We start from the raw sequence: 25,897 nt of genomic DNA, 5'->3' as shown, positions 1-25,897 counted from the left end.
GAGCAATTTAAATTGCCTCAGCATGACCAGAAGAAGCAGATACTATCTAAGGTGCATTTTCAGATAAGGTAAAGCTTATCCTAAATGTGCACCATGATAAAAATGTGCAAGTGCCATGTGGGTCAGAGAGGCAGCTCAGTACCCTATGCCTGCTTAAGGGGCAGATTAGCCTACACCTCACTCAGTTTAGTGGCTGACTCCTTCTAGCAGCTCCTGCTTAAATCCATTAAATTTGTGAAACATCAAGCTCAACTGGAGCAACCTATACCATGATTTCTAAAGAAGTCAAAACACAATTGAAAATTATAAACCTCAGAAAATGAAGTGTTAAAAGAGTATTCAAATAACTCCCCACTAAATATGGGCATATAAAAATACTCCTTGTCACAAATCAGTAGAGAAATGCAAATTAAAACCACTATGAGAAATTATTTCACACCTGTCAGAAGGGCTTTCACTAACAAATCAATGAACAACCAGAGATGGTGAGGGTGTTGAGAAAGGAAACACTCCTCCAGCATTGCCTACATGCAGTTTTTCATTTTCTGCTCCCCTTTCCAAACTTTCACAATTCCACTTTAGCATATACAGCTGTATAAACACATTTATGCACTGCTAAAATCTGGAAGACTTCCTTGGTCCTACCAGTCCTGTGACATGAGTTCTCCTACTTTGTCTTTTTTTTTTTTTTTTTTTGTATAAGCCAAACAAGAGAGGTAATTTAGTAAGTTTTTCAGGGTAAATCCAGTTGAACTCTCAGCCAATTTCAATTCTTCATCAGCAAATGACCATTTTCTAATGCCACTACCACCTTATTAAAGTTAGAAGCCCTGGTAATTAGAATTGTCAGCAGCTGACGCTGCTTAACTTTGCTCACAATTTCTTTCACCAAGGGAAAGTAAACACACAAACTTCTTCCACTATGCAGCACACTGTCCTGTTGCCCATCCAACCTCACTCCCTCCAATTCTTTACTCCCCGTGAATCATTCTGCATTCTGTCCTCAAATCTCACAAATTCTTTGTTTCCTAAATATCTATTCTTATTTTATGTAAAGTCTGCCTTACACCCTTCCCCATTTATTTCTAGATGAACAGCTCCCAATTCTTACACACAAACATCATAGGTTCAATCCTCTCCATTCTCAACCTTTTCAGAACACCTCCCAAAAGGGTCCAGTCATCCTTCCAAAGACATGCCACAACCATTTTCCTCTTTACCCTGGTCTCTCCATCACCAACCCGTCATGAACAAAGCCCCACTTCCACATCTGCTTTTATAACACCCTTTACCCGGCCCAGTCTCAGCCCGTGTCTATAATTTTTTTCCTGCCACACTCTCACAGTTGCCACCACCCCTGACACTCCTCAAACATACTGCTCCTTTACCTGGCTGAGTTTCAGTCACTTCTCAGTCTTGAGAATCTCAGGTTGGAATTTGCTACCACAATCCTTCCACTTTTCTTTCTCAAGCTCTTGTGGACTCAAGCCATTTCACAGAAACCCCCTTCTCATCTCACTTCTGCTGTCTCACTGCTGCCATGTTGAAAGAGTTCATCAGCAGCAGCTGCAATCAATTCTTTTATCCGTGCCTTCAGCACTTAATAAGATGGGAAGAAAATAAAATAAAGGTCAGCTGTGTTGAGAAAATTAGACCTGACGGATGGTTCAACTGGATTTTCTGTTCTTTCTTTCTTTCTTTCTTTCTCTCTCTCTTTCTTTCTTTTTTCCTTTCTTCCTTTTACTTAGAATGAAGCAGTGATGTTAAAAAGGGAACAGGATTAAGCTGTTTCTGTATATTCCCTTACTGGGGATCAAACCAACAACCTCTGCAATTTTGTATGATGTTCTAACCATTCCAGCTACTTGTCCAGATTTAATTATTTTTATTGATTTTTTTTTATAGAGACAAAGGGAGAGAGGAGGTGTAAGAAAACTTTTTGTGCCACTTAATCATTCATTAATTGGTTGCGTCCCCTTTATTGCCCTGACGAGATCAAACTGGCAAACTTCTCATTTCAGAACAATGCTTTAACCCACAGAGATGTGGGAAAAACTGGTGCATTGGGCTTGCTCCCTGGTTTCCTGGCTGCAGTCACTTTGCACAATTATTGCACTAGCATGTGTGTGTCTTTAAAAAGGTATGGTTGCCTTCTCTCAGGGGTGATTCAGCTAGATTGCTTTTCTACCACTATGAGGTTTGTTTTCCTGATTCCTTCAGCTGCCACCATGAGGTTTGTTTTCCTGATCCTTTCCCCTCCATTGAAAAAAGCAGAATTTTTTTATTTGCTCTCCTGTCTCTGTAGAACTCCCAATAAATGGGTATGGCCTGACACTTTTGAGTCCATAGTTTCTCTACCGTCTCCCTGAATTTAGAACGAAGATGCTTGGCTTCAACCAACAGACTTACATTTGGCATATTGGGCAAGATTTGGATCAGATCAGTATGGAGTGAAGAGTGTGGTAGAGGAGTGCGTGGTCTTTGTTCTCCAGCATATGGATCTCCATGGCTGTATTTTTGGGTGCCATCAGCTGGGTGTTTACAGCCCTGGGAAAAGAAAATGAGAGCTCTGTTGAAGATGATGACTGAGGTCAAAAGCTCCAGTATGAGCTGCAGACTGAATGCAAAGAACAGCATGAGCTAGGTCACTGGAGAAAGAGTTTCAGATTCAAAAATTGCTAGTCAGGCTAGAGGCTGAGAACCAGTGATGGCTTGAACTGGAATGAATGCTGAAGATGAGGGCTGACCTCTCTCAAGGGCTGCAGTGTGAGATGCAGGCCGAGCACCAAAGGTGCCTGGAACTGAAACTGGGCTGTCGCCTATGAGTGCATGTGCCGAACTGTCTCCCTGCTCTTCCATGCCACCAAGCACACCAGCTGCCAAAGAGCAGGGTCCTACCACTCCCCTTTATCACTGGGTTCCGGGTGTGCAACTAACTCCAGACTCCTGCGCAAACTGGTTCCTGCAGCATGACCTTGGCCACCAAGCAGGGAGAGGCAGATCTCCTGGATTCCAGAAAGCAGGCCCTCACCTGGGGCCAAGGTGTCTCTTCCACCGCCACACAGAGTTGGGGGCTCCCAGAGTCACCACTTAGACCAGTCATTACTGGGCAAGCGGAAGAGGCCTGGGAACACATCCCTGCATAGCTGCCCAGGCAGCTGCCATGGGCCATTGTCCTCCCATCCCCAGCCCTCCCCCGACCATAATTCTGCAAGTTGCTGTGACACTGAGACCCTGATCCTTACTCCAGTTCCCATCATCTGGGTGGGTTGGCATACCTTCGGTCCCCGAGAATAAGACAGGGCGCTGAGGAGGTTCTCTTGGCAGCCCACTGGAAATGGTGGTGGCAGGGTCATCCAGATGGAAGCAGAGCTTGTGGGAGTGCCTAGCAGGGGACCTGACATGCCCAGGCACCTAGGGCACAAAGCATTGAGACCTGGAGGCCAGGTGTTTCTTCTTGGGCCACCAGAGGTGGCTGCCAAGCACCTATGGCCATACCACCCTGAACGCATCTGACCTTGTCTGATCTCAAAAGCTAAGCAGGGTCAGGCCTGGTTAGCACCTAGAAGGGAGACCATTGGTAATAAGTGCTGTAGGCTTTTGCCTCCTCCCACACAATTTTTTCCTTTTCCCTTGGCCAGAGTTTTGTCCCCTGGGGCACAGCACTTCGAGGTGACCGTGGCCTCCTTGCAGAGTATGGCAGTCCACTTAGCTGTTTGCTGGTTTCCCATGAGCATCAGGCCATAGCTGCTTCCTCCCCTTCTCTGCCCCATCACGTTCATTAGCCGCCCAGTGGTCGGGTCCTGCCATCCCCCTCTATGCCTGGGTGCCCAGAGTGAAGCTAACTCCAGGTTCCTCTTCAAACCGGTCTGGTCCCTGAGGCGGTGACCTTGGCCACCCAAGGGAAGCTTAGGCAGAGGGAAGAAACCAGTGCCATGCAGAGCTTGTGCTAGTGTGAATGACCTGGGGGGGCAAACATGTCCACTCACATGAGGTGTAGAAAGGTGAGGAGACCTGGAGGCCAGGTGTTTCTTTTGGGGCCACCAGGAGGCTGCCCTCAAGGGTCTGTGGTCATATTGAATGAGCCTGATCTTACATGATCTTGTGAAGGTAGGCAGGGGCGGGCCCCCTTAGCACCAGGACAAGAGACTTCCTGGTAATCCGGAGGCTTTGCAGGCTTTCGCCTCCACCCGTCTTTTTTTTCTTTCTGGGTTTTTGGTTTGTTTGTTTTGTTTTTTCTTTTTGCCTTGGTCACTGGGTCACATGCCCCCACACATGCCAGGGCCACAAGGAGAGAGCCACTGCATCTGAAGGCATCCGGCCTACTTGCAGCTGAGAGCCAATGAACAGCCCTTCTCTGCCTTGAGTGCCAGGTCAATCACTGAAACAACTGAAAGGCTATACGTGGCACAGACCCCAAAAGCAGGGTCAGCGTGGACACAGTGGATAGTGTCAGACAAAGGACCCAGGTTCAAAGCCCCAAGAGGTAACCAGGCTGAAATCAGGCTTGGAGTTATTGTGTCTCTTTCAGGGCACCATCAAACCTGGCCCAAACTTGATCTATTTCTCTGTGTTTTCCTTCATCTTCCATTGCCACCAGTCAGGTCTTCACTTCCCCACGCTGATAGAGGCAAGTATAGCACTTCAAGGTGGCCCTGGCCACTGCCCCAGACTGATTGTCCACCCCTACCTGGGGCTGTCGCTTACAAGTGCACGTGCTGAGCTGCTCCCACCTCTCCTCCACACCAAGCACACACCAGCTTCCCAGGACCCAGGACCTGGCACTCCCCTTATCACTGGGCACCAGGTATGCAACTAACTCCAGGCTTCTCTGCAAACTGGTCCTTGCTGCGCAACCTTGGCTGCCCAGCAGGAAGAGGATCTCCCACACTCCAGAGAGCAGGCCTTCACCTGGGCCAGGCATCTCTTCTGCCTCCACGTCGAGTTGGGGCTCACAGCGCAGCCACTTATGCAGAGAGGAGTCCTGGGAACACACCTCTGCACTGCTGCCCAGGCACCTGACACTGGGCTTTGCAACAGGGATTAACAGATGGCCCGTGGAGCTTGTGGGAGTGCCTAACAGGGGGCCTGGCATGCCCAGGCATTAACAGTGTGGGTGTTGAGGGCAGAATGTTGAGGAACCTCCTGGCCAGAATTTTCTCATCAGGTTGAGTGGGTGATTGGTGGCTTAAACGTTGGCTTTCTCTTCATCTCTCTCTTTCTGCCTCTTTCTTTGCTTTTCCTTTCTATATTGAATAAAGAATGAAATAAATCTGAAAACAAAAATAAGTTCTTTTTATTTACTTTTTAATTACAGGCCTTTAATTTAGCTTCTGCTGTGTTATCCCTCATAATTTTTTTTTAATTTTTAATTTATTGTTTACAGGGATTCAAATGTCCCAGTGAACGTAACATTCTCACCCCACACCTGTGTCCCTTTTTATACCTCCTTTGCCCCCTTCCCCCAACTGCCTCCCCCCTTCCCTCTAGGACTTGCTGTCCTGCTATGTCTATCTGTGTTATGTATATATAGTTTCAACAATCCCCCTACCCTCTGATCCCATCCCTTCATCCCCCATCCTCTGACTGCTGTCCCTCTCGGCTCTGTGACTCTGCCTTTGCCTCTATTCCATTTCTCAGTTCACTTTGTCCATTAGATTCCACATATATGTGAGATCACATGATATATTTTTTTGCTTGGCTTATTTCACATAGCAGAATAACCTCCAGGTCCATCCATGCTGTCACAAAAGGTAAGATTCCCTTTTTCCTCACAGCCACATCTGGGTCAGGTGTGAGGGGATTTTCATTAGAATACCACTCTAGCAAAGGTTGTTAGGTCCTGAACTAATGCTTTCTGCAGCTGGCCCCTGGATGTGCCAGCCCTGGGCCTCCCAAGCAGGAACCCAGCACAGACCAGTGGGAGACACTGCCCGTGACTGGCCCTCTTTCAACTCGGGACCTTCATCAATTTCTGTCCTCATGATTCTTCTTTCTGCAGAGTTTGAAAATAACCTTTTAGAACCTTCCCTCCCCTGCCAGGTTTTGTGAAAGCTTTTTCAGAATCACCTAACATTTTAGAAGCTTTTACTATCTTCTTTCTTAGCAAATATTTAAAGATTTTTTAAAATCTTGGTTAATGTGTTAATTATGGAGTCAAAGAAGTTAATGTTTTTTTCAAAAATCTTAAATTGAAACAATTTTATCCCCGGCTTACTAACATGCAGATCTTCATTGCTTTTTAGTTTTACTGTTTGCTGGGGGCACTGATTCTTAGCCTACCTACCTGCTGATGGAGAGTGTCTTTGTCCATTATGGCAGAAAGCTTAACCTGTGGTTCTGTGGAGAGAGCCCCCACCTCTGATTTCTTCTGGCCTATGTGCAGCTGGGAACAGAAAAAGGGCTCTGCTCATCCTTGAGTGACCTGGCAGACCAAGGTCACTTAAGCAACTTGAAGGCTGTTCTGGGTATTGACACCAAAAGCAGGGCAGCAGGCACACATTGGTACCACAGACTCAGGATGTCCTCATATGCTTGTGGGATAGAGTGTTACCTAGTTATCAGCTCTACTAGCCTAGCACAATAGCCTCTTGTTTAAGCATATAAAATAAATGGTTTTCCAGGCTCGGTGTCATTGTATCTTTATTAGATCACAATGTCCCTCCTTGACCAAACTCTATCTATGTCTTTGTGTTTTTCTTTTATCCTGTTGCCCCCACTCAGGTCTTCACTTCTCTGTGCTGATCCCCAGTTTTGTTTACCCATCCCCCCATGTTTCCATAGCTGTAGTTGAGCCCTGTAACTCCACGCTCATCATCTACACCACGATGAAGCTCCATGATTGTGCATTCATGTTTAACACTTAGGCCACCTACCACATATGTCAGTATCAGAGCCCTGAGCAGATCTATTTCTGCAGAGGGCTGCTGTCCAGTTGAACTTGAATCACAAGCCTCGAGGTTTCCACTGTAACTCCAGTGAAAGCTTGTCCAGGTTTTCTGGGTTTCTTAAAGCAAGAAAACCACTGCTTGGCTTCCCACTTTTACTGAGACCAGAAGTGGAATATTTCCCTGCCAGGGCCCTGGTAGGTAGTATAAACCACCATCCACCTTCACCTTCTCCCTGCATGGTTTTCCTGAATTTGGCAGAAAAGACAGAAGACCACAGCACTGTAGTTGTTCAGGGAGGGGGCTAGGTAAGATGGTGTTTTGAGACTTCTGACCAAGCCTGAGAAATTACATAAAACCATGAAAAATGGTTTTTGATGGTTTATAAAACATGACTCAGTGGCTTCTACAACAGCAATTAGTGTTAGAAGTGGAACAAAAAAGCATTATTAATAACCAGGGGAAATGTCTTTCTGCTGAGTGATGCTGAAGGAGGTGGGTTTCTGTTAAGGTCTCGAGTTCTTTCTGTGTCATTGACTTTTTTAGCCTGTACTGACCCAGCACAGCCCATGTCTTGCCTGTAAATGATGCTTCAGAAAGTGTTTCGGTAGCTTAGTGGAAAACCTCAGAGAGGTGACAAGGGTCTATGCCTCCCTGATCAGCAAGCCTGGGGAGAGAGGAGAAAATGAAGGTGGCACAATCAGGGTGCTGGGGCCTTAGGCTCCTGGGCACGTCTTGATCACCAAGTGGCTTGTGCCCATAGGCTCTGCTCCCACTGGCCCTGAAGACTCTGAGGTGGGGTAAACAAAGGCAGCCCAGGCTCTTGTCAAGCTCACCATCACCTCTAAGCCAGAGATGATGTTTCCTGGGAGGAGGGTGTATGTCTTCCTGCTCCAGCCCTGGCCTCTCTTCCACCCATCACTGGGTTCTGATGGCCTCTGCTCTGGGCTGCGGCTTCTTCTTAGGACCAACAGGAAATGGCTTTGTTGAGCTCTGAAATAGGGAAGGCAGCCTTCTGTTTGCATGGACTGCCACCTGCAGAATCAGTAGGGTTGGTGAGGACTACGATGTGTAGTCTTGACTAGTAGAGTGCACTGCGCAGATCTGTGAAGTAGTCTGGTCTTTTGACTCTGTTGCACCCCAACTTCTCAGTCCTTCAAAAATTTGAGGTGCTCTTGGCTTGAATGAACCTGGCAGGGATCAGTGAGAGGCTCCAATAATGTTTCTTGAGATGTGAGACCTGGGCATGGTATTAAGGTTTATATTCTTCCTATTGATGTACTTTACAGTTTAAAAAGCACTTTTGGTCATTGCTCTCAGATGTATCATTCAGCTGAGGGGACCATTCCATGAGAACAATTTACCTAACAATAATAGTGCAATTTCTAGAGTCATACGGCCTGTGTTTGAATCCTGGTTTCTCTGGTTACTAGTGTGTAACCTCAAGCAAATTACTTAATCTCTCCATACCTCAGTTTTCCCCTCTGTGAAATAGGAGGGTTATAATACCTATCTCATGTAATTGTGGTGAGAACGAAATGAGAAAATACATGTAAAAGTACTTAGTACAGAGGTGCCTGGCTCTCAGACATGTGCCCAATCAATGCACATTAGCTATTACTACTAATTGTGACATTCACTGCAAACTCACTCCTCAGCCTTGGTTTTCTCATCTACAAACTGCTCATAATAGTCACACCTGCAGCTTCAGACGGGGTTGTGTGGAAGATAAAGTCAGTCTAAGTGCTGGGTCAGGGGAAGTGCTCAAATTGTATGTGTTAGCATCACCATCACCACCAGCATTGTGTGCTAAGTTCTAGTTCAGACCATTTTTCATGGTTTTATGTCATTTCTAAGGCTTGGTCAGAAGTCTCAAAACAACTGGTGCTCACACCTAGAGCAAGAGGGTGTTTAAATATTCCCCAGGGAAATTCTCAGCCCAGGGCTGGCTTGAATGAGAACATGGTGGTGGAGGCTCTGATGGTGCCAACACTGCCAACCTTGGTTCTGCAGGCAAGAGATTCTAAAGGAGAGGGTTGTGCCCTAGATTGAGGTCTACATGTTCAAAGACCATGAGCTGATCTGTCACACAGCCACAGAGGGCATGTGTAACTTTGCCATGAGCCCCTGGAAGGGCTTTTCCCCAGGTGACCTCATGTCCTTTGTTATCTGGTCACAGGAATGAGAACAGTCTTTGAAGCCAAGGGCAATGCCTGGCTGCAGCTGCTGTACAGTGGGGAAGAGAATTAGCTGCTGTGCTAGGTGGCTGCTGGGGGCCTGGCCATGCTCACTTTCCCCAAGTGGTCAGTCCCTCTACTCTGTGAGGGAGTGGAGGTGGGCCAGGACTCACTCAGCAGTGGTAGTGGTTGGTAAGGGGAGTCCAGGGTGTGTGGGTGTGCCCCTGCCAGGGTTCAGCCTGTTTCTCAGTGTTCACACTACCCTATTTCCTACAGACCACACACTGGCTAGAGATCCTGCAGGCTCTGCTTCGGAGCTCCAACTCGGTGCTGTAGCACCAGAACACCGTGGTGGTGTTGAACATGATGGAGGCCCCATGAGAGACCTGCTAGCATCCTGATATAAAGCCAGGTGCCAGAGATCCTTGTCAGTACCCGCAAGCAGTGAGGTGGGCCGTCATCAGGGCAGCTGTGGCTTTTCTGGGGAAATCAGTGGAATATGGGTTCATACAAACCAACTATGATGGAGAATAAGGGGCCTTCTTGTGCGCACAGTGTGCATTACAGCACAAGGAACTAGGATACGCTGCTTTGGCCACTAGGGCCTACACTTTCCAGCCCTCTGGCCTCTACTCCCAGCTGCACTTTGATGTCCTTTGTCTTGAGTAAGGGGCCATGCTCATCACAGCCCTGCTCTGCCAGCACTGCTTCCAGGCTCACGCAGCAGGGCTTTGCCTATAACACTTTAGACATCTGGGAAAAGAGAAGGCAACTCCTAACTCAGCCGAGAGTTCCAGCATTGAGAACACATCTATGAGCCTCACCAGCCGTAAACATTGTCTGAGCCCAACAACTGGACTTCCCCTGAATGTCTCATATAAGTGTGTGGAACTCAAAGTTGTGTTCTGTCTGTGGTCTGCAGGACGGTTAGTCATGGGACACTCTCTGGAGCAGGATTTGGGTGGGATGATTGCACAGGTAAGTCATATATATACAAAGAAATCGCATGGATTTTTCACCTCATTCCCCTGAGTCGCTGCTTAATCTTGTTGGAGGCTTGGGGTTAAGCCTAGAAAGCTAACCATTATACAAATTGGTTTAGGCTCCGAGGTGCTGGCCAAACTCATTGGCTCAGTGGGAGAGATAACAGGTTTCAAGCCAATGGGAGGTAAAACCGCCGAGGCACCTGCCTCTTCCAGCAGCTTCCCAACAGGCAGCAGTCCTGTAAGTGATGGTGAGTGAGATTGGAGGTGACAGGTTTTTCCTGTCCCAGACCCTATTCTTTGCAGTGGACATATGCTCACCGGATGTACCTCCACATAGCACCCAAGGTTGCAGTGGCACAGCGTAGGACTTGGGACTGGTTCAAGAGACTTGGACTGGACAGCCACAGCAGGGCCCTAGGTACAGAGGTAAGCACAACCCTCACATGGGGAATTGGCCCTAAGGCATTGTGGCAGCCATTGGGCACCTCACACAAGGCGCAGGACTTCCATACTTTCCCACTGCCTCATGTCAGCCACGTCCTGGTCTGGCTACTACTTCCTGGGAAGCTGCTCTGTGCTAACTCCTTTTCTCTCTCAAGACTGCCCATAGGAAGAAGCAGCCTGGGGGCATAGGACACAGGGTCAAGGTCAAAGTCAGTGGCCTCCTTGAGTTGGAATTAGACACAAAACATGTTAGAAACATAGGAGTCAAGGAACTTTAATCTCAGGAGAGACCCAGAATCTGACTTCCAAGGCTTAAAACTGCCTGTGAAATTCTGACTAACTTCAATGCCGTACTGAGAAAGTGCATTGATTGCTATGTGAGCACTATGCTGCCTCTGTCTCCTCCTGTGTGAGCTCCTGGAGGCAGAAAGCCCCCCTCTTTGGCACAGAGTAAAGGATCAATAAATGCCTGTGGAATGAATAAATGACTAGATGGGTCCAGTTGAAACTGTGTTTATATAGGGCTCTGAAAACCCCATTAGTATCCATGGTCATATTTATCAACTCAAAGTACTGAATGTAGTAAACTAGTATGGTGTGCCAGCCCTTGAACCCTTTATGTGCATCTATTCCAATCATTTCACAAGGTAGGTACAAACATCTCCCTTTCCTACCCCTGCCTTTGTAAAACTGAAGAACTGAGCTGAACTCAGAGACTTAATTTAAGTGAATTAGCTGAGGACACAAGGCCATGTTAGCTGCAGAAGCAAATGTGAACTCTGGAGCTGGCTGTACCCGTTACCTTCTCCCCATTGCTCACTGGCGGGAACAGCAGTGTATGCAGTCGGTGGGCCAGGAGTTTAGCTTTTTGCCCCTCTCAGTTCTAAGCTCTATGATTGTGTAGTGTTAGTTTCTCTGGGTTACTTTTTCTGTCAAACTGGGACAATTCCCCATACCAACATTACATGGGATAATACACCTGACACTGAAAGTTTGGAGTTGAAGGGGCTCAAATTCCAGCCCTATCCTGATGTAGAAGGCACTTAAATTTCTTAGGCTTACATTGTAGGAGGCTGAGCTTGCTGGGTCAAAAAGGGGGACAGGGAAATTGCCCCACTCTAGACAGCTGAGAGTTCTCCTAAATCTGGTAGGACTTTAATCAAGACTCCCACTCAGTGAAACTCTGGAATGGATATGTTCTGGCACTGTGCTTGGGAAGGTGGCACTTTTCCCATCTTACAGGTAAGGTAGTGGCTGTCTGGCAAGGAACCTTCTGCAAGGATCTCGAGTTGTCATGTTGCCTAATCAGCCGGGTAGGGTTTAGCCGATTGCACACAGGATCCTGGTCTAGCTTCAGTTTTAGTGTCTTCATGGAGGAGCTGTGTTCCAGCTTTGGTGTCAGGTCCACAACCCTGAGCAGCAGTGCACAACAGACTCTGACGGGGACCTCTGCGGCAATGAGCACCGGATGGAGCTACACGGCATTCCTAAGAGATGAGCGTCCCCCTCCTTTCCACTCCAGGCCGGTCCCGGGCCACGTATCCCTGTCTCCTGCTCAGCCAGGTCTCATCTCCCACATGTGCTGGCCAGTGCAGATGCCCAGCTAGGCAGGCAGCAAGGTGGATGACTGCTGGGAAGCATGGCCCTCCGAGATGCTGCTTTTGGTGCTTTGAGTGGCGTGAGGACCTTGGCAAAGGCAGAACTGCAGTCCTGGGCACCACGCTGAGTGCAGCCTGAAGAGCTTTTCTGGGCCCAGAGGGTGGTGTGGGATTCTGAGCTAACCAGGCTGGGCTGCTGCTTCTGCTGCCCTGCACCTGTGTCTACCTGAGACTGTGGCTGCCCATCACTGGCCAGGGAGCTGCAGATTCATCTGCTAAAGCTGGAGGCAGAGCATGCATGGCTGCTGGATGAATCCAACCAGGTGTACTCCTGCAGCAGGTGCAGGTGAGTGTGATTGGAAAAGGAAGTGGAAAAAGACCCCTTGATGTGACTAGAGCTAACTAGGCGTTCCCTTGCTCAGGCATGGACAGTTGGTTCATGGGACACTGGAGGCAAGGCTGGAGCAGTGACTGTTGGAGGTTCTGAAAGGCCTATCTATGGCTGAGGTGCCGCAAGTGGCTAACATTCTGTGTGTGTGTGTGTGTGTGCGTGCGTGCGCGCGCGCACGCGAATGTGTGTGTGTTTGAGTGGCAAGTGACCGGTACTTTTCCAAGGATGCTCAGGTGTTGTAGCCTGCAAAAGTTTTTTCCCTTTCATTTGGTTTTGGAGGCAGGCCTAGGCAGGCCTTCTTTCAAGCTCATCCCACATCAGTCAGCTCAGTCACTCATGACTCCCAGATGCCTCTGAAGTTGACACTCTGCATCCTCCAAGCACTTGTTCACACTTGGACTGTTCTTAAACGGTTACTGGTCTAACTACCTTATCCATCTGCCTCCAGCAAGGGCTGTTTTTCTAAAATACCCCGTAGGGAAGAGTAAAGGTGTAAGGCACAGCCTCACCAAGAAGAATGGTGGGAAATGTTTTAAGTGTCTAGGTGGCCATGATGTGTGGCTCACAGTAGATACTTTTGTCTTCAGGGAGGATAAAGGTGGTGAATGTGAGCCTTGGTCGTACCATGGGAGGACACCTGGGACCAGATGAAAAATTCCACTTTAGATTGTGAGTCCATAGCCTGGAACATGATCCAGATTCCAGGGATGTTTAGTGGGGCTTGAAGCTGATAATTTTGTCAAAGGTCAGCATCTGGGCCTCTGACTGCTACTTACATTGCCTGGGGGCCTGAAAAACATTTGTATGCCAACACTGATGCCCCCCCCCCCTTATTTTTATTTAAGGGGACTGTGTTGGAATCCTGGCTCCAGAATTACTGGACTGAAGGCAATAGAGCAGATGCTGAAAAGAACCCCGTGGCGAGTCTCACATTTAGGGGCTCAGAAAAAATCTGAGGCCATAAGCTTGGTGCCATGGTTGGAGTTCAGATGTTTCAAACCAGACTTCCTGAGTTTAGATCATTACTCTGCATATTGTGACCTTGGGTGGAGCATTTAATCTCTCTGTGCCTCCATTTTTTCATAAATAAAATGGGACATTGTGTAAAATGAGACTATAGTCATATAACTCTGGGGTGACGTCAGAAACATGGCGCGTGAGGAGCGCTTCCGATACCTCGCCCCAAAATTTCAACAAGTTCTACAACCAGAGACAGAAAAATCTATCCCTGGAGCGTCTGGAAGTCCCACACACTGAACAAGAAGTTATGATTGGGCAAAAAGTTGGCTAGATATATAATCAACCCTGAAGGAAGTAAGACAGAGAACGGAACCCTTGCTTTCCTCACTAACCTGAGCAAGGGCTGCTTTTACTTGGAACTGAGAGAGACTGGGCGCTGGGAGCGTGGAGGGAGCCGGGCTGCAGCACAGACATTCAAGCCAAGTAAAGAGTGTGCCTGCAGGGGCCTGGCCCATGTGAGCTAACGCCTGCATAGACCCCAGCAAGGCGGGTGAGCGGCGGCTGCCATTACCCCCGATATCCTGGTAGGCGAGTGCGAACAGTGTGTGAGAGGTTCCTCTTGGCACCCCGGGTGTGGGTGCCCGTGTTCCTGGAGAGAGGGACATGGTCAGAGGCTTCTGCATGGGCTGCTACCAGTCTTGGTGTGGTCCCTGCTCCCCCAGCAACAGCGTGTGGGGAGTGCACAAAAGAGAATTTCCCTACACTTGGACTTCTTCCTGCGGGCAGGGTGCCTAAACCAGCCATTCAGGCTGACATTCCAGGATGGAAAAAATACAAAAGCGCTAGGGGGAGGGGCACACAGGCAGTTGCAGAGTGTCTCTGAAGCAGATCTCTGGACCCAAATGCTGAAATTTGCTTAACCCACAAGTCTGCTCACCGCCCAACTGGCTTACGTGGCTCTAGTTGACAAGGTCTCTCTCAGATCAGTGATCTAAGACAAGAAACGTCATTATTTTTTACTGCCTCTTGCTCTGCATGTAGGGGCAGGGGCAACTTCCAGTTAGCTGATACAGGATGTAAAACACATTCCTTTGGAGTAAACCTCGGAGAACATTGCAGAAGTTAGACAGGCTATTCTGTAGGCTTTTTAACAAGGAAGAACCTTGCAGAGAACAATCCCACAAAATGCTAAGGCAAATTTAACTAGATATACCTGAGAAATGGAACAGAAGTCAACACATCTGCTATCTGCTTAAATTGGTGGCTCTGATTGGCAGAGCTTTCATACTCAGGGCTGTGCACTAAAAAGAGGGACTTGGAAGCTTTTAAGACCTCCTGTTCTGCAAGCAGCGACTAGGGCATCTTCTACCCAGCCAATACAGGTTACAAAGTGCAAAAAGCCTGGGGAGAGTGGTACCACATAGTGCTGGGGCATACTGGACATACCTGGAGGCTCAAGAAAGACACCTTGGGAGCAATTGGCTTCCAGCCCTGTCTGATTACCCTGGCCGCTCTGACTGACAGAGCCTTACCCAGAACCTGGCGCTGAGTGGGGATAGACTGCCTCTTAACTTCCAGGCAGTGGCAGTGGCAACCTCATAGGTGGATCATATCAGGCTGCTAATTCAGGAAGGAGAAACTAGGAAAGAAGCTCCGGGAAAATGGACTCTCCCATTGTTGGAGCCTGCAAATGCTAACAATCCCCAACTACTAATGAGACTAAGACCTAGTTTATGACATTGCCACAGAGACATATCAACTGCAAATCTCTACCTGAAGTGATCTTTGTACAAGTTCTTACGAGAACTATACAAAGTTATTTAAAACCTCACAATTTCATTCAGTTTGAGAGGCTAAGCACAGATGGTGTATGTACATTGCTGGGTAACAAAACTGAGTACTATCTCAATTCCTAATGAGTATCAAAGTGTTGCCAAGCGCTGCTTCTCCTGAAGAGCAGACAACTGTGTAACTCTAGTAAATACTACAGTACATTTGAGTGCTGATTCTGTTGGTGTTTGTCAAGAACTGAAAGAAAGGGTTAATATGTATGGTCACTTTTGATCGTTTGTATACTGTGGTTGTTACAGACAGTGCTAATGCCTACAGTAGGGTTTAAAGATATTTTAAGTTTGCTCTGTGCTTTAATGGAAGAAGGGACACTAATGATTTGTTCTTTATAGTACTAATACAGATGAACATCTTACCTGTAATGTTCCCTTCCAAATGCTGTTCATTTACTAAGGAGCAAAATCTTGTATGGGTTGAAGGTATAAATTGGCATCCAAATTGCAACACGGCACTGTTTCTGATAGGACGGGAGCTGAACATTTTGATTTCTGAAAAAATAAATGCCAACACCAGTTATATGGCTTAATTTCCTATTTTGTGTGAAGCATAACAGTCTCATGATTTTCTTTCAGTTCTTCAAAAGTGTTATAGTACCAATTCATCAATCAGATAAAATAAAAATAACATATTTATAATTATCACTACTCTTTTGCTTTGATATTTAGTTACATAGTGATGAGCACAACACAAAAGAATCTGTTCTGACTCTCTGCTATGTTTGGGCATTGGTAATTTCTTAGTGTTAGTACAGTGTTGCCCTAAGCCCAGGTGTTTTGGTCCTGAATCTTACCTTTTGTTGGTACTTCTCTGATAGGCATGGTAGAGATGGTAACTCTGGAAAGGGACATTTTTTTTTTTTGTATTTTTCTGAAGCTGGAAATGGGGAGAGACAGTCAGACAGACTCCCGCATGCGCCCGACCGGGATCCACCCGGCACGCCCACCAGGGGCGACGCTCTGCCCACCAGGGGGCGATGCTCTGCCCCTCCGGGGCGTCGCTCTGCCGCGACTAGAGCCACTCTAGCGCCTGGGGCAGATGCCAAGGAGCCATCCCCAGCGCCCGGGCCATCTTTGCTCCAATGGAGCCTCGGCTGCGGGAGGGGAAGAGAGAGACAGAGAGGAAGGGGGGGGGGGGGTGGAGAAGCAAATGGGCGCTTCTCCTATGTGCCCTGGCCGGGAATAGAACCCGGGTCCCCTGCACGCCAGGCCGACGCTCTACCGCTGAGCCAACCGGCCAGGGCCTGAAAAGGGACATTTAATTATAAGCATAAAGGGACTGAAAAGAGACATATTTATTAGACAACTAATAAATAAGCTGTGTCTTATTGTTAGGTTTTTCCAACAGCAGAACCTAATGTACAGACACAAACCATATATAGGCAAGTTTATTCTCTGTGAAAATATTTGTTCTACAGCCATACCACTTGTTATAATCCTAGATATCAGTTGAATGAGACCTTATCTCAAATGTCACATACTCTCAAAGTTTAACATTTTATTACTTCCCTAAAAAATATTTACTGGAAAAAAAGATATTTCTATACATTTTGGTTTGATGTATTTATGTATAAAATTATACTGAATGTATTGTTAGCAAGGATTGATTTTTTAAAAATAAACTTACCAGGAGGCTTCATCTCAAATTTGATTTCTGCAAAAGAAAATATCATTTTTATATTTAGAATTGTCTCAGCAGGGTATTTTGTTCCAAAGACCGCAATGTGGCCTTAATGGGGTGTGTTCTGACCTTTAGTTGTCAAGTACGGCTCTGCTGTGCTTCTCGCTTCTCCTCTTGGCTCCAGTCGAGTGATTACTGAATAGACACCTAAGGAAAAAAATCAGCAAACTTTTTGTTTTCTGATATATTTGTCAACACTTCTTTATATAGATATAGTATGTATTTTTTATACTTCTCTTTCCTAAAAAAACAATTCTGTGTACAATTACAGAGTTTAGGTATGAACAGGTAGACATATATATATAAAACAGACAGGTTTTACATTATATATTCACAAAGACACTGTCAAATAAATTACCTTCCTCATCTGGGGTCACATTATGGATGGTCATATAGTGGCAGCGACCATCATTCCTAGAGTTGTATTTCTGGCTCTCAATCAATTCTGTTGGTCCTTTATACCATGTAACAATGGCATCATCTAAGGGCACTTCACACTCAAAGGTGGCAGATTGATGCTCGCTCACCACAATGTTCTGTATACACTTTGTAAACTGAATTGGTTCAGCTGTTTTAAGTACAAAGAGAGCCACAGTTAAGACTATATAGAAAATTTCTCTCACCATGTTTCCCCATCTTTTGGAGAATTGGAAAATAGCTAAAAATATAAAACAAAAAGATCATGCACTTCCTTTATATCGGAAACAAACAAAAAAATTAACCCAACACTTAAATGTATTCGTCTAGGATTAATGTTAATGTAGCAAAGTATAAAGAAGCCCTTGAAAGTCCTTAAAATATTTACAGGAAGGCAATTGTCAAGGGTGCTTATAACCTAAAAGTAAAATGATACTTTAAAAATATTAGTAAAAATGGTAAGTTCAAAATAAAAACACATAAATTTAACTTTACTCTTTATTTTTTTATGAAATTCTTCTGTAAAATAATTTTGCTATATAAGATCTGGAATTGCTTACTATTTGACATGTATAACTTTCTTTGTGAAGTAAGTAATTTCAAATTCAATAAAAATGTGCACTTTTAAATTTCAGAAGATTCTTTTTTTTCTTTTTTTTTTTGTATTTTTCTGAAGCTGGAAACAGGGAGGCAGTCAGACAAACTCCCGCATTCACCCGACCGGGATCCACCTGGCACGCCCACCAGGGGGCGATGCTCTGCCCCTCCGGGGTGTCGCTCTGTTGCGACCAGAGCCACTCTAGCGCCTGAGGCAGAGGCCATGGAGCCATCCCCAGCACCCGGGCCATCTTTGCTCCAATGGAGCCTTGACTGCAGGAGAGGAAGAGAGAGACAGAGAGGAAGGAAAGGGGGAGGGGTGGAGAAGCAGATGGGCGCTTCTCCTGTGTGCCCTGGCCGGGAATCAAACCCGGGACTTCCGCACTCCAGGCCGACACCCTACCACTGAGCCAACCGGCCAGGGTCCAGAAGATTCATTTTTAAGAGTTCTGAAACATGCTATGTAATCACCTGTGGGTGTTCAAGAAGGAGACTACAACTGAGCACTGCAGGGGTGCTTAGTAGGAGAATGCCTGAAAATTTACGTAAAATTTTATCTGGAAATCTAGACTATGTGGCACAGCATCATGACCACCTTAGATGTCATATGCACCCTGGTGAGCTTTTATTTGGCAGAATTATAGTGAAATGTGCATTATTTTTAAAAAGATAAATGGTTTCTTTTTAAGTTTTGACCTTATGGTTTTATAAAAACTATTTCTATTTATTTATTCATTTTGAAGAGGAGAGACAGAGAGTGAGGGGGAAATGGGGAGGAGGAGGAAGCATCAACTCCCATATGGGCCTTGACCAGGCAAGCCCAGGGTTTTAAACTGGTGACCTCAGGGATCCAGGTCAACGCTTTATCCACTGACACATAGAGCTTTGTCCTGGGACACAGAAGACCCTGGTTTAAAACCCCGAGGTTGCCTGGTTTTAGTATGGGCTACCCAGCTTAACAAGGAGTGAGCTGGCTTGAGCGTGGGATTATAAACATGATCCCAACTTCGCTGGCTTGAGCAAGGGGTCACACACTTCGCTGTAGCCAACCCCTAAACACCAAGGCACATATAAGAAAGCAATCAATGAACAACTAAGGTGCCCCAACAAAGAATTTCATTACAATTACAGCTATAGAAATATAGGTAATCAAGGCCCTGGCCGGTTGGCTCAGCGGTAGAGCGTTGGCCTAGCGTGTGGAGGACCCGGGTTCGATTCCCGGCCAGGGCACACAGGAGAAGGGCCCATTTGCTTCTCCACCCCTCCGCCGCACTTTCCTCTCTGTCTCTCTCTTCCCCTCCCGCAGCCAAGGCTCCATTGGAGCAAACATGGCCCGGGCGCTGGGGATGGCTCTGTGGCCTCTGCCCCAGGCGCTAGAGTGGCTCTGGTCGCAACATGGCGACGCCCAGGATGGGCAGAGCATCGCCCCCTAGTGGGCAGAGCGTCGCCCCATGGTGGGTGTGCCGGGTGGATCCCGGTCGGGCGCATGCGGGAGTCTGTCTGACTGTCTCTCCCTGTTTCCAGCTTCAGAAAAGTGAAAAAAAAAAAAAAAAAAAAAATAATATATATATATATATATATATATAGGTAATCAGAAGGAAGGAGAGTCAAACAGAACTATCCCAAAATATAACCCAGGGATCACTGTAAAGTGTTATAATTTATTTGTTTATATTTTCTTTCTGCTTTTCTAAACTTCCCATCTAATTTTAGCTATCTACTTTAACAATGAGGAAGACATTATCATTGACATGAAAGATTACAATATAACTTGATGCTGACAAAACTTGCAATTGGTTGGTTTGTGCGAAAGTTAAGTATGCTTTGAAAGAATCTAGAATACTGCAAAAATTAAGAGAAACCTCCTCTAAATCTCTTCAAATAAAATTAAATTATGCTTTTTGTCTAAATCAGAAAGACAAATTAGAGACTGTATTAGTCAATAAATAATTGTAATATTTCAACAATATTTTGTGCACTTTAAAATCCTTGTTGAAATGGTTAAAAGAAAATCTAAAGAACATTTGTATTCTGACATCTGATAGCCTAAATTAGGCCAAAGAAAAATATTTGTAAGATGACTTTCAAAAGAAGCAAACATGTTCTTTCTTATCTTGAAAAACCTGCTAAACAGTATCTACCTAAATATCACTGTTCATTAATATAAATAAATAATTTCTTTACACCAAACCTACGGGAACTGAATATAGTATAGTGTACATCTTAGTACACTTAATGTTGTGTATAAGATACTAAAATTTAATTTTCTTTAATGTCATAAAAGTTGCCTTTGCTACCTCATCCTTTATGCTTGTCTAAAACTAGAACATACACAAGAGTGAACTCTGTAGACAATATCATTCCATGGGAATCACATGTGTACAACACCCACAGAACAGATCCCAACTAACGTATTGTACTTAAGAAGGCAAAACTAATCCCTAGCATTTTCTTAAATCTCAAAATGTCCTCAGATTTTCTTTACTTTTTCTACCTGAAAGGGAAATAATAGCTATCACTCTCCTAATATAAAATTTCAATTTCAGTAAACTGTAATTTAGTACCATTAATGAAAGTGAATTATTAAAAATAGCACTTAATATTCAAATCCTTTCTTTTTGAGTTATTAATTATTTTCACTTAGTTCATTCTGTTCTAGATCTATTGGATACAAGGCATCATGCTGCTTAAGTTGGAATACAAAAAAGTTTGACATAGTATTATATCCTAATTGCCATAAATAAGCTTGATTCTTGTTTGGAAAGATGTACCAACACGCCTCAACATATCACAAGTAGAGAGAAGCTCTCTCATCAGTACTTCTGTTGCACAACCTCTGAAGCAAAAATATAGCAGAGATATCCCCTGAAGTTTTGCCAGTGGTCCTCTTTTCCCCTGGGCACATTCTAGGAAAGATGTTTTCTTTGATTGTTTGTTTGTTTGCTACTGTTGTTGTGGTTTTTAAATCATTAAACATCAAGGAACACTATAAAAAAATATCAGAGCCACCTCTCCTAAATCTTCACAGCAAATCTATAACAATTTCAATTAGTGATTCAAAGAGCATTTAGCAAACTCCACTTAAATATAACTACAAAGGACACACTGGATCAAATGTAAGTGATTACAGGATTAGCCTTAACTTCCCACTCCTTCATATACATGTCAAATCTTGAATTTTCTAGACAGCATAACTGGGACAACAGAACTATAGGTTCCTTGTGTGTGCCCTGCACACAACTTGAGACACTGTGAGTATAAGCCAGACACCTCTAGCAATCATTTTACTGAATTAAAGGGTAAATCCAGGCATGCTCACAAGTGAGAAAATGACCAACTACAAAAAGAACTTATGTGATCTTTGATAGCTTCTTGCTTATGATTATCTATATCTCCATCATTCTCCAGTAATATCAGTAATGGAAATTTGAACTTACTTCTTTGGGAGAAAATGTTATGCCGCATTACATGGATGTCTGGTTTTCTACCTCTAAAAAATACACACCAGGTTGTTCAGGATCTGTGTGTTTTCCTATAAGACAAGGAAAAGTACATGTGAAAGAAGCCAGAAACATACGGATAACACCATTCTTAAATGAGGAAATGAAGCACTCAGAAAACTCACCAATGTGTTCATAACAATCAAAAAGTAGTAGCAAAAATATCTGTGCAGGGCTGTGTCAGGTTGCTGGGTTAAAGTATCGCTCTAACACCAAAATTGAAATCTGCAAACCTGATATCCAAACACGGAGCTGATATACATGCAATAAGCAAAACAAACAGTAAACCCATTTTTTTAAATCCTGCAAAGTTTAAGAAGCACATCATAATCCTATTCAGATGAATGTAGAGAGGAATAAAGGGTAAGATTATGTGACTGACTGACTCTTAGGTCCAGGAACATTGGGAGACACCTTTTCCAGTGAAGATGGGGCAGGGAATACTCTGACCTCCTCTGATGCCTTAAAGAGTCCACAAAGAAGAGAAACACAATTTTATACAAGAAAACTCTTGACAAAATTGTACAAAAGCACTGGGTGAAGATACAGACACAGTTGTTCAACAATAATGCAAAATTCAGGTTCAAAAAGTATAACCATTTAAATTAACTTCTAACAATTTCCTGAAAGATCGCGATAGAGTAGAACCACTGTCCTCATCTAACCAATTTTAAATTCTTTTATCTCCCTAAAATTTTCAGATCATGCCAAGAAATAATAATTTCTATTATCCCTATTTGGAAATAAACTTTAATAACTTATTCATTCCATCTCCTTCATCCTACTCAGTTTTACTCACCTTGATAATGCAAAAATCATTAAAGACATGAACAAAAAACCCATTAAAGTTTATATTAATAACATATTGTCAGCAATATGGAAAAAGATGTACATATTACAGAGCAAAGAATATCCATCTAGAACAGATGTAGGTCTAGAACACAGAAGACATAACAAAATGGATAAGTAAATTAATATTCATAAATATATTTGGAATGTATACTGCTCACAAAAATTAGGGGATATTTCCAAGTAAATATGAAGCTATAAAATATCCCCTAATTTTTGTGAGCAGTGTATATAAACATGTAGTTCATAAAATGCAATAATCTAAGATAGCTTCAGTAAGTATTTGAGTGTATATAATGTATGCGCATTAACTGGACAACTCTAATAGTACACAAAAAGTTCAAATGTAGCCCTTAACCCCATGCAGCTCACAATGGACAAGGGGAGACAAACAGGTACACAGCCCCTTCTGACACAAGGCGGAAATTGATTAGTGCTATAATAAAACATTTAGTGCTATAATTTAAACAATGTCCTGAAGGAGAAAAGATTTAAAAACAATTCCAAACAACTGGACAGGGTAGAGAATGGGATTATTGACTCATAGGACAGAGTAGGTTGGAGCTTATTTAAAAGAGAAGGTAAGATCTCAGGCAGCAAAGAAAGAAGAGGACCTACCCTAGAAGGGAAGCCCAGTGCCACTGGGAGGACACGCAAGACAGGATCTGGTGGCAGCAGAGAGCAGATGGAGCCTATGATGGATGAGGTGGCTGGAAAGACAAAGTGGAGTCAGACCTAAATGAATCTCACCCTTTCCTGTCCTCCAAGTCACTTTATCAATTAACCATGAAGCCATCATGTGAAAAACCAAGTCTAATTTGCCAACAAAGAGCATTTATGTGTTCAAATACTTATAGTAATAGGATACATTTTCAGGCAATTTTAAATACAGACTTTATTACAAATTGATAATAATTACTGAGATCAGCTTATATACTTCCAATACTGTATCAGCAGCAGGCATCTTAGGAACAATGTTATTGGCCAATAAAGGATCAGGAAAGATTTTTAAGAAGAGATGTGATAAGATCTCTGTTTTAGGAGACCACTCTCTGGAATAAGTATGAAGAGAAAGGCATAGGGGCAGAGAAAGCATTTGAAAAGTGATGCAATGGCTTAGAGGGGAGGCTTGAGCTAGGGCTAAGGCAGAATTGAGGAAAGAAAGGCACTTTGCAAAGTAGTTCTGCAGAACAACCAAGAACTCTCTGTGATCCACTGAACAAGGTGCATGAAAGTACATGGGTCAGTGAGTGACAGCAAAGTGTTAAAACCACGAAAGTTTCAACGTCCAGACTTTTTTGAAAAAATGAATATAGATTTCATAGTTATTTCAGATTGCCTACTATTATTATTTCTGGGCTATTCCACAATCTCCTCAAACACAGTATGTTTGCCTAAACCTGCTCCTCCTACATTATATCAACTATGAATTGTACCTCTCTAGTCATCCACCTTTCAGTATCAAAAACCAGTAGTGATTTGAGACATGCTCCTCTTCCCTACTATCTATTTCCACTCAGGAACCAAGGCAGAGCCTGTCTAAATCATCAGTACCTTTGTACTCTCCACCTTCCCATCGCTATCACGACCTGAGTTTAGGCTCTCGTCACATTTCATGTGTATGACCACAACACCCAACTGATCTCCCCATCTCTGGTTTTTCTCTTCCCACACCTCCTTTCCCCAGCCCAAAAGGAAAATTAGTAGGGTGTGAGCCTAACCACACCATTAGCTAGAAATAATCTTTTAAATGGAGCAGCCTAACATCTAACGTAACAGTCCAGAAAAGACCCTTAGTAACCTGGGTCTCACTTGCCCCTCCATTTTGTCCCCTCTGAACTACCTTCTATACTGACTCATTTCTAGGCTTTTAATTGCATTCTTTCACATATCCCCTTTTCTTGTAAATCTCCTCCAAGGCACAAACTATGCATCAAACTCTTCAAAATATATTTTCTATTTGCTGATTCCTGGCTACTTTTCCCTAGTATATACTCCCTTAGCACCATTCACTGGTTCTATCTTACAGCATCAGCCATGTTTTATGACAATAATCCGATTCATCATCCTCCCCAGCTACTGTTAGGGGCAGTCTCCACTTGTCATGTAGATCTAATAGCCATCTTTCTTTGCTCTGTTCTGCTCTGTCCTGACCTTGACAGGCTGATTCAGCTAGGCCCCCTTGCTCCTCTGCCTCTGCTTTGTTTCAACCACAGGGAGACATTGGCAGGATTTGAGAGATATATGCCCTCCTGTCTTTGCTGCTTTGGCTACAGTTCTGGCAAGGGCTACATTCCTTTAAAGCTACAGCTCTTAAAGCTGACCCATCTATCATAGTTTCAACACTCACAGGGCTCCAACAATATCTTGCCTCCTCTTGCTCCTTCAGGCAAAGAGGGAGTAGCAGCTTCCATCCCTTGTTGGATTCTTTCAACCAGGCTACCATCACCATAGATACTTCCCTCATTAAACCCTCATCATTTAAACACTTTTAGTGAATTATCTGTTTACTGCTGAGACCGTGACTAATAAACTTACTGTCCACTTCTTGAGAAAATGTAGGATATCTTAAAAATGTAGTCATCTAGCCTATAATTGGCATTCAACAAATATTTACTGAAGAAGCAATGACTAAACCAATGCTCAACAAACTTAAATAAGGTTCACGTTGTAAATATTTTAGGTTTTGCAAGATACATGGTTTCTGTCATAACTCTTCAACTTTGCAATTATAGCAGACATGCAACCATAACAAATACAAATGAGTGTGTCTGTGCTCTAATAAAACTTTCTTTACAAAAACAGGTGACAGGCCAGATTTGACCATCAGGCCTTAATGTGCCAACCCCCAGAGTAAACATATAAAATACAATTATAAAAGTGTGTACTTTTTAAAATTTAATTTATCATAAATATACCTATTATATGAGTAAACATACAGAACAAGCTAAAAAAGAAAAAAAATTCATGAGCAATTGAAACTAGAAATTAATTTTGTGTTCACTTACTGTATTTATACATAGGATATATAACATACTATATTAAATAAATAAGTATAGTTGTATGTCATGCATTACAAGTGTTATATTAATATGGATATATTTCTAGAAATAAAATCATGATGAATTACAGAATATAAGAAAAACATGCATTGAATCATTAAAAATAGTTAAGAATAATTTCCCTTGACTTACAATATTTTTAACATTATAACTTTGAGCAGCTTAAACTGTATTACTTTTTATCAGAATATCATTATAGTATAAATATATACCTGATTTGTCTTTAAACTCCACTGAAAAATATTGACATTTTTGTAGACTAACTTCCACTCTAACACGTGCTATACCTTTGTTTTTTTACTAAAAATGAAAGTCTAAAGTTAAACATGTCCTAAAATTAAAAAAAATAATAATTAGAAAGTAATGTATGAGAACAATATAAACTAAAAATTATACTGTAAGAGAGATCTTAAAAGTTCTCATAAGAAAAAATATAACTATGATTGGAGACAGATATTAACAAGACAGTGGTAATCACTTTTCAATATATACAAATATATA

The 25,897-nt window shown here is 43.8% G+C and overlaps 1 protein-coding gene and 1 long non-coding RNA gene across 9 annotated transcripts in view; one reads left to right on the top strand and one right to left on the bottom strand.

Moving 5' to 3' along the window:
• Nucleotides 1–25,897, top strand: part of LOC136381537 (uncharacterized) — a 389,650-nt gene that overhangs the window by 281,504 nt on the left and 82,249 nt on the right. The gene's annotated exons all lie outside the window — the stretch shown is intronic.
• Nucleotides 1–25,897, bottom strand: part of LOC136380925 (myosin-binding protein C, cardiac-type-like) — a 50,002-nt gene that overhangs the window by 94 nt on the left and 24,011 nt on the right. For 3 of the 8 annotated variants that reach the window (XM_066349192.1, XM_066349193.1, XM_066349196.1), the window contains 7 exons: nt 22,953–23,044; nt 21,423–21,517; nt 17,330–17,539; nt 17,041–17,118; nt 16,918–16,944; nt 15,651–15,782; nt 3,766–5,273 (listed from right to left, as the gene is read on the bottom strand). In XM_066349192.1, coding sequence (XP_066205289.1) covers nt 5,164–5,273; nt 15,651–15,782; nt 16,918–16,944; nt 17,041–17,118; nt 17,330–17,539; nt 21,423–21,450 — 585 coding nt within the window. In that variant the 5' untranslated portion in view covers nt 21,451–21,517; nt 22,953–23,044 and the 3' untranslated portion in view covers nt 3,766–5,163. The other 5 variants (XM_066349195.1, XM_066349197.1, XM_066349199.1 and 2 more) reach the window with 4 other exon arrangements.

The sequence above is a fragment of the Saccopteryx leptura genome, chromosome 9, assembly GCF_036850995.1.
Source record: "Saccopteryx leptura isolate mSacLep1 chromosome 9, mSacLep1_pri_phased_curated, whole genome shotgun sequence".
NCBI classification, from domain to species: domain Eukaryota; kingdom Metazoa; phylum Chordata; class Mammalia; order Chiroptera; family Emballonuridae; genus Saccopteryx; species Saccopteryx leptura.
The sequence above is the reverse complement of the archived record's forward strand: the minus strand, read 5'-3'. Positions and strand labels throughout refer to the sequence as shown.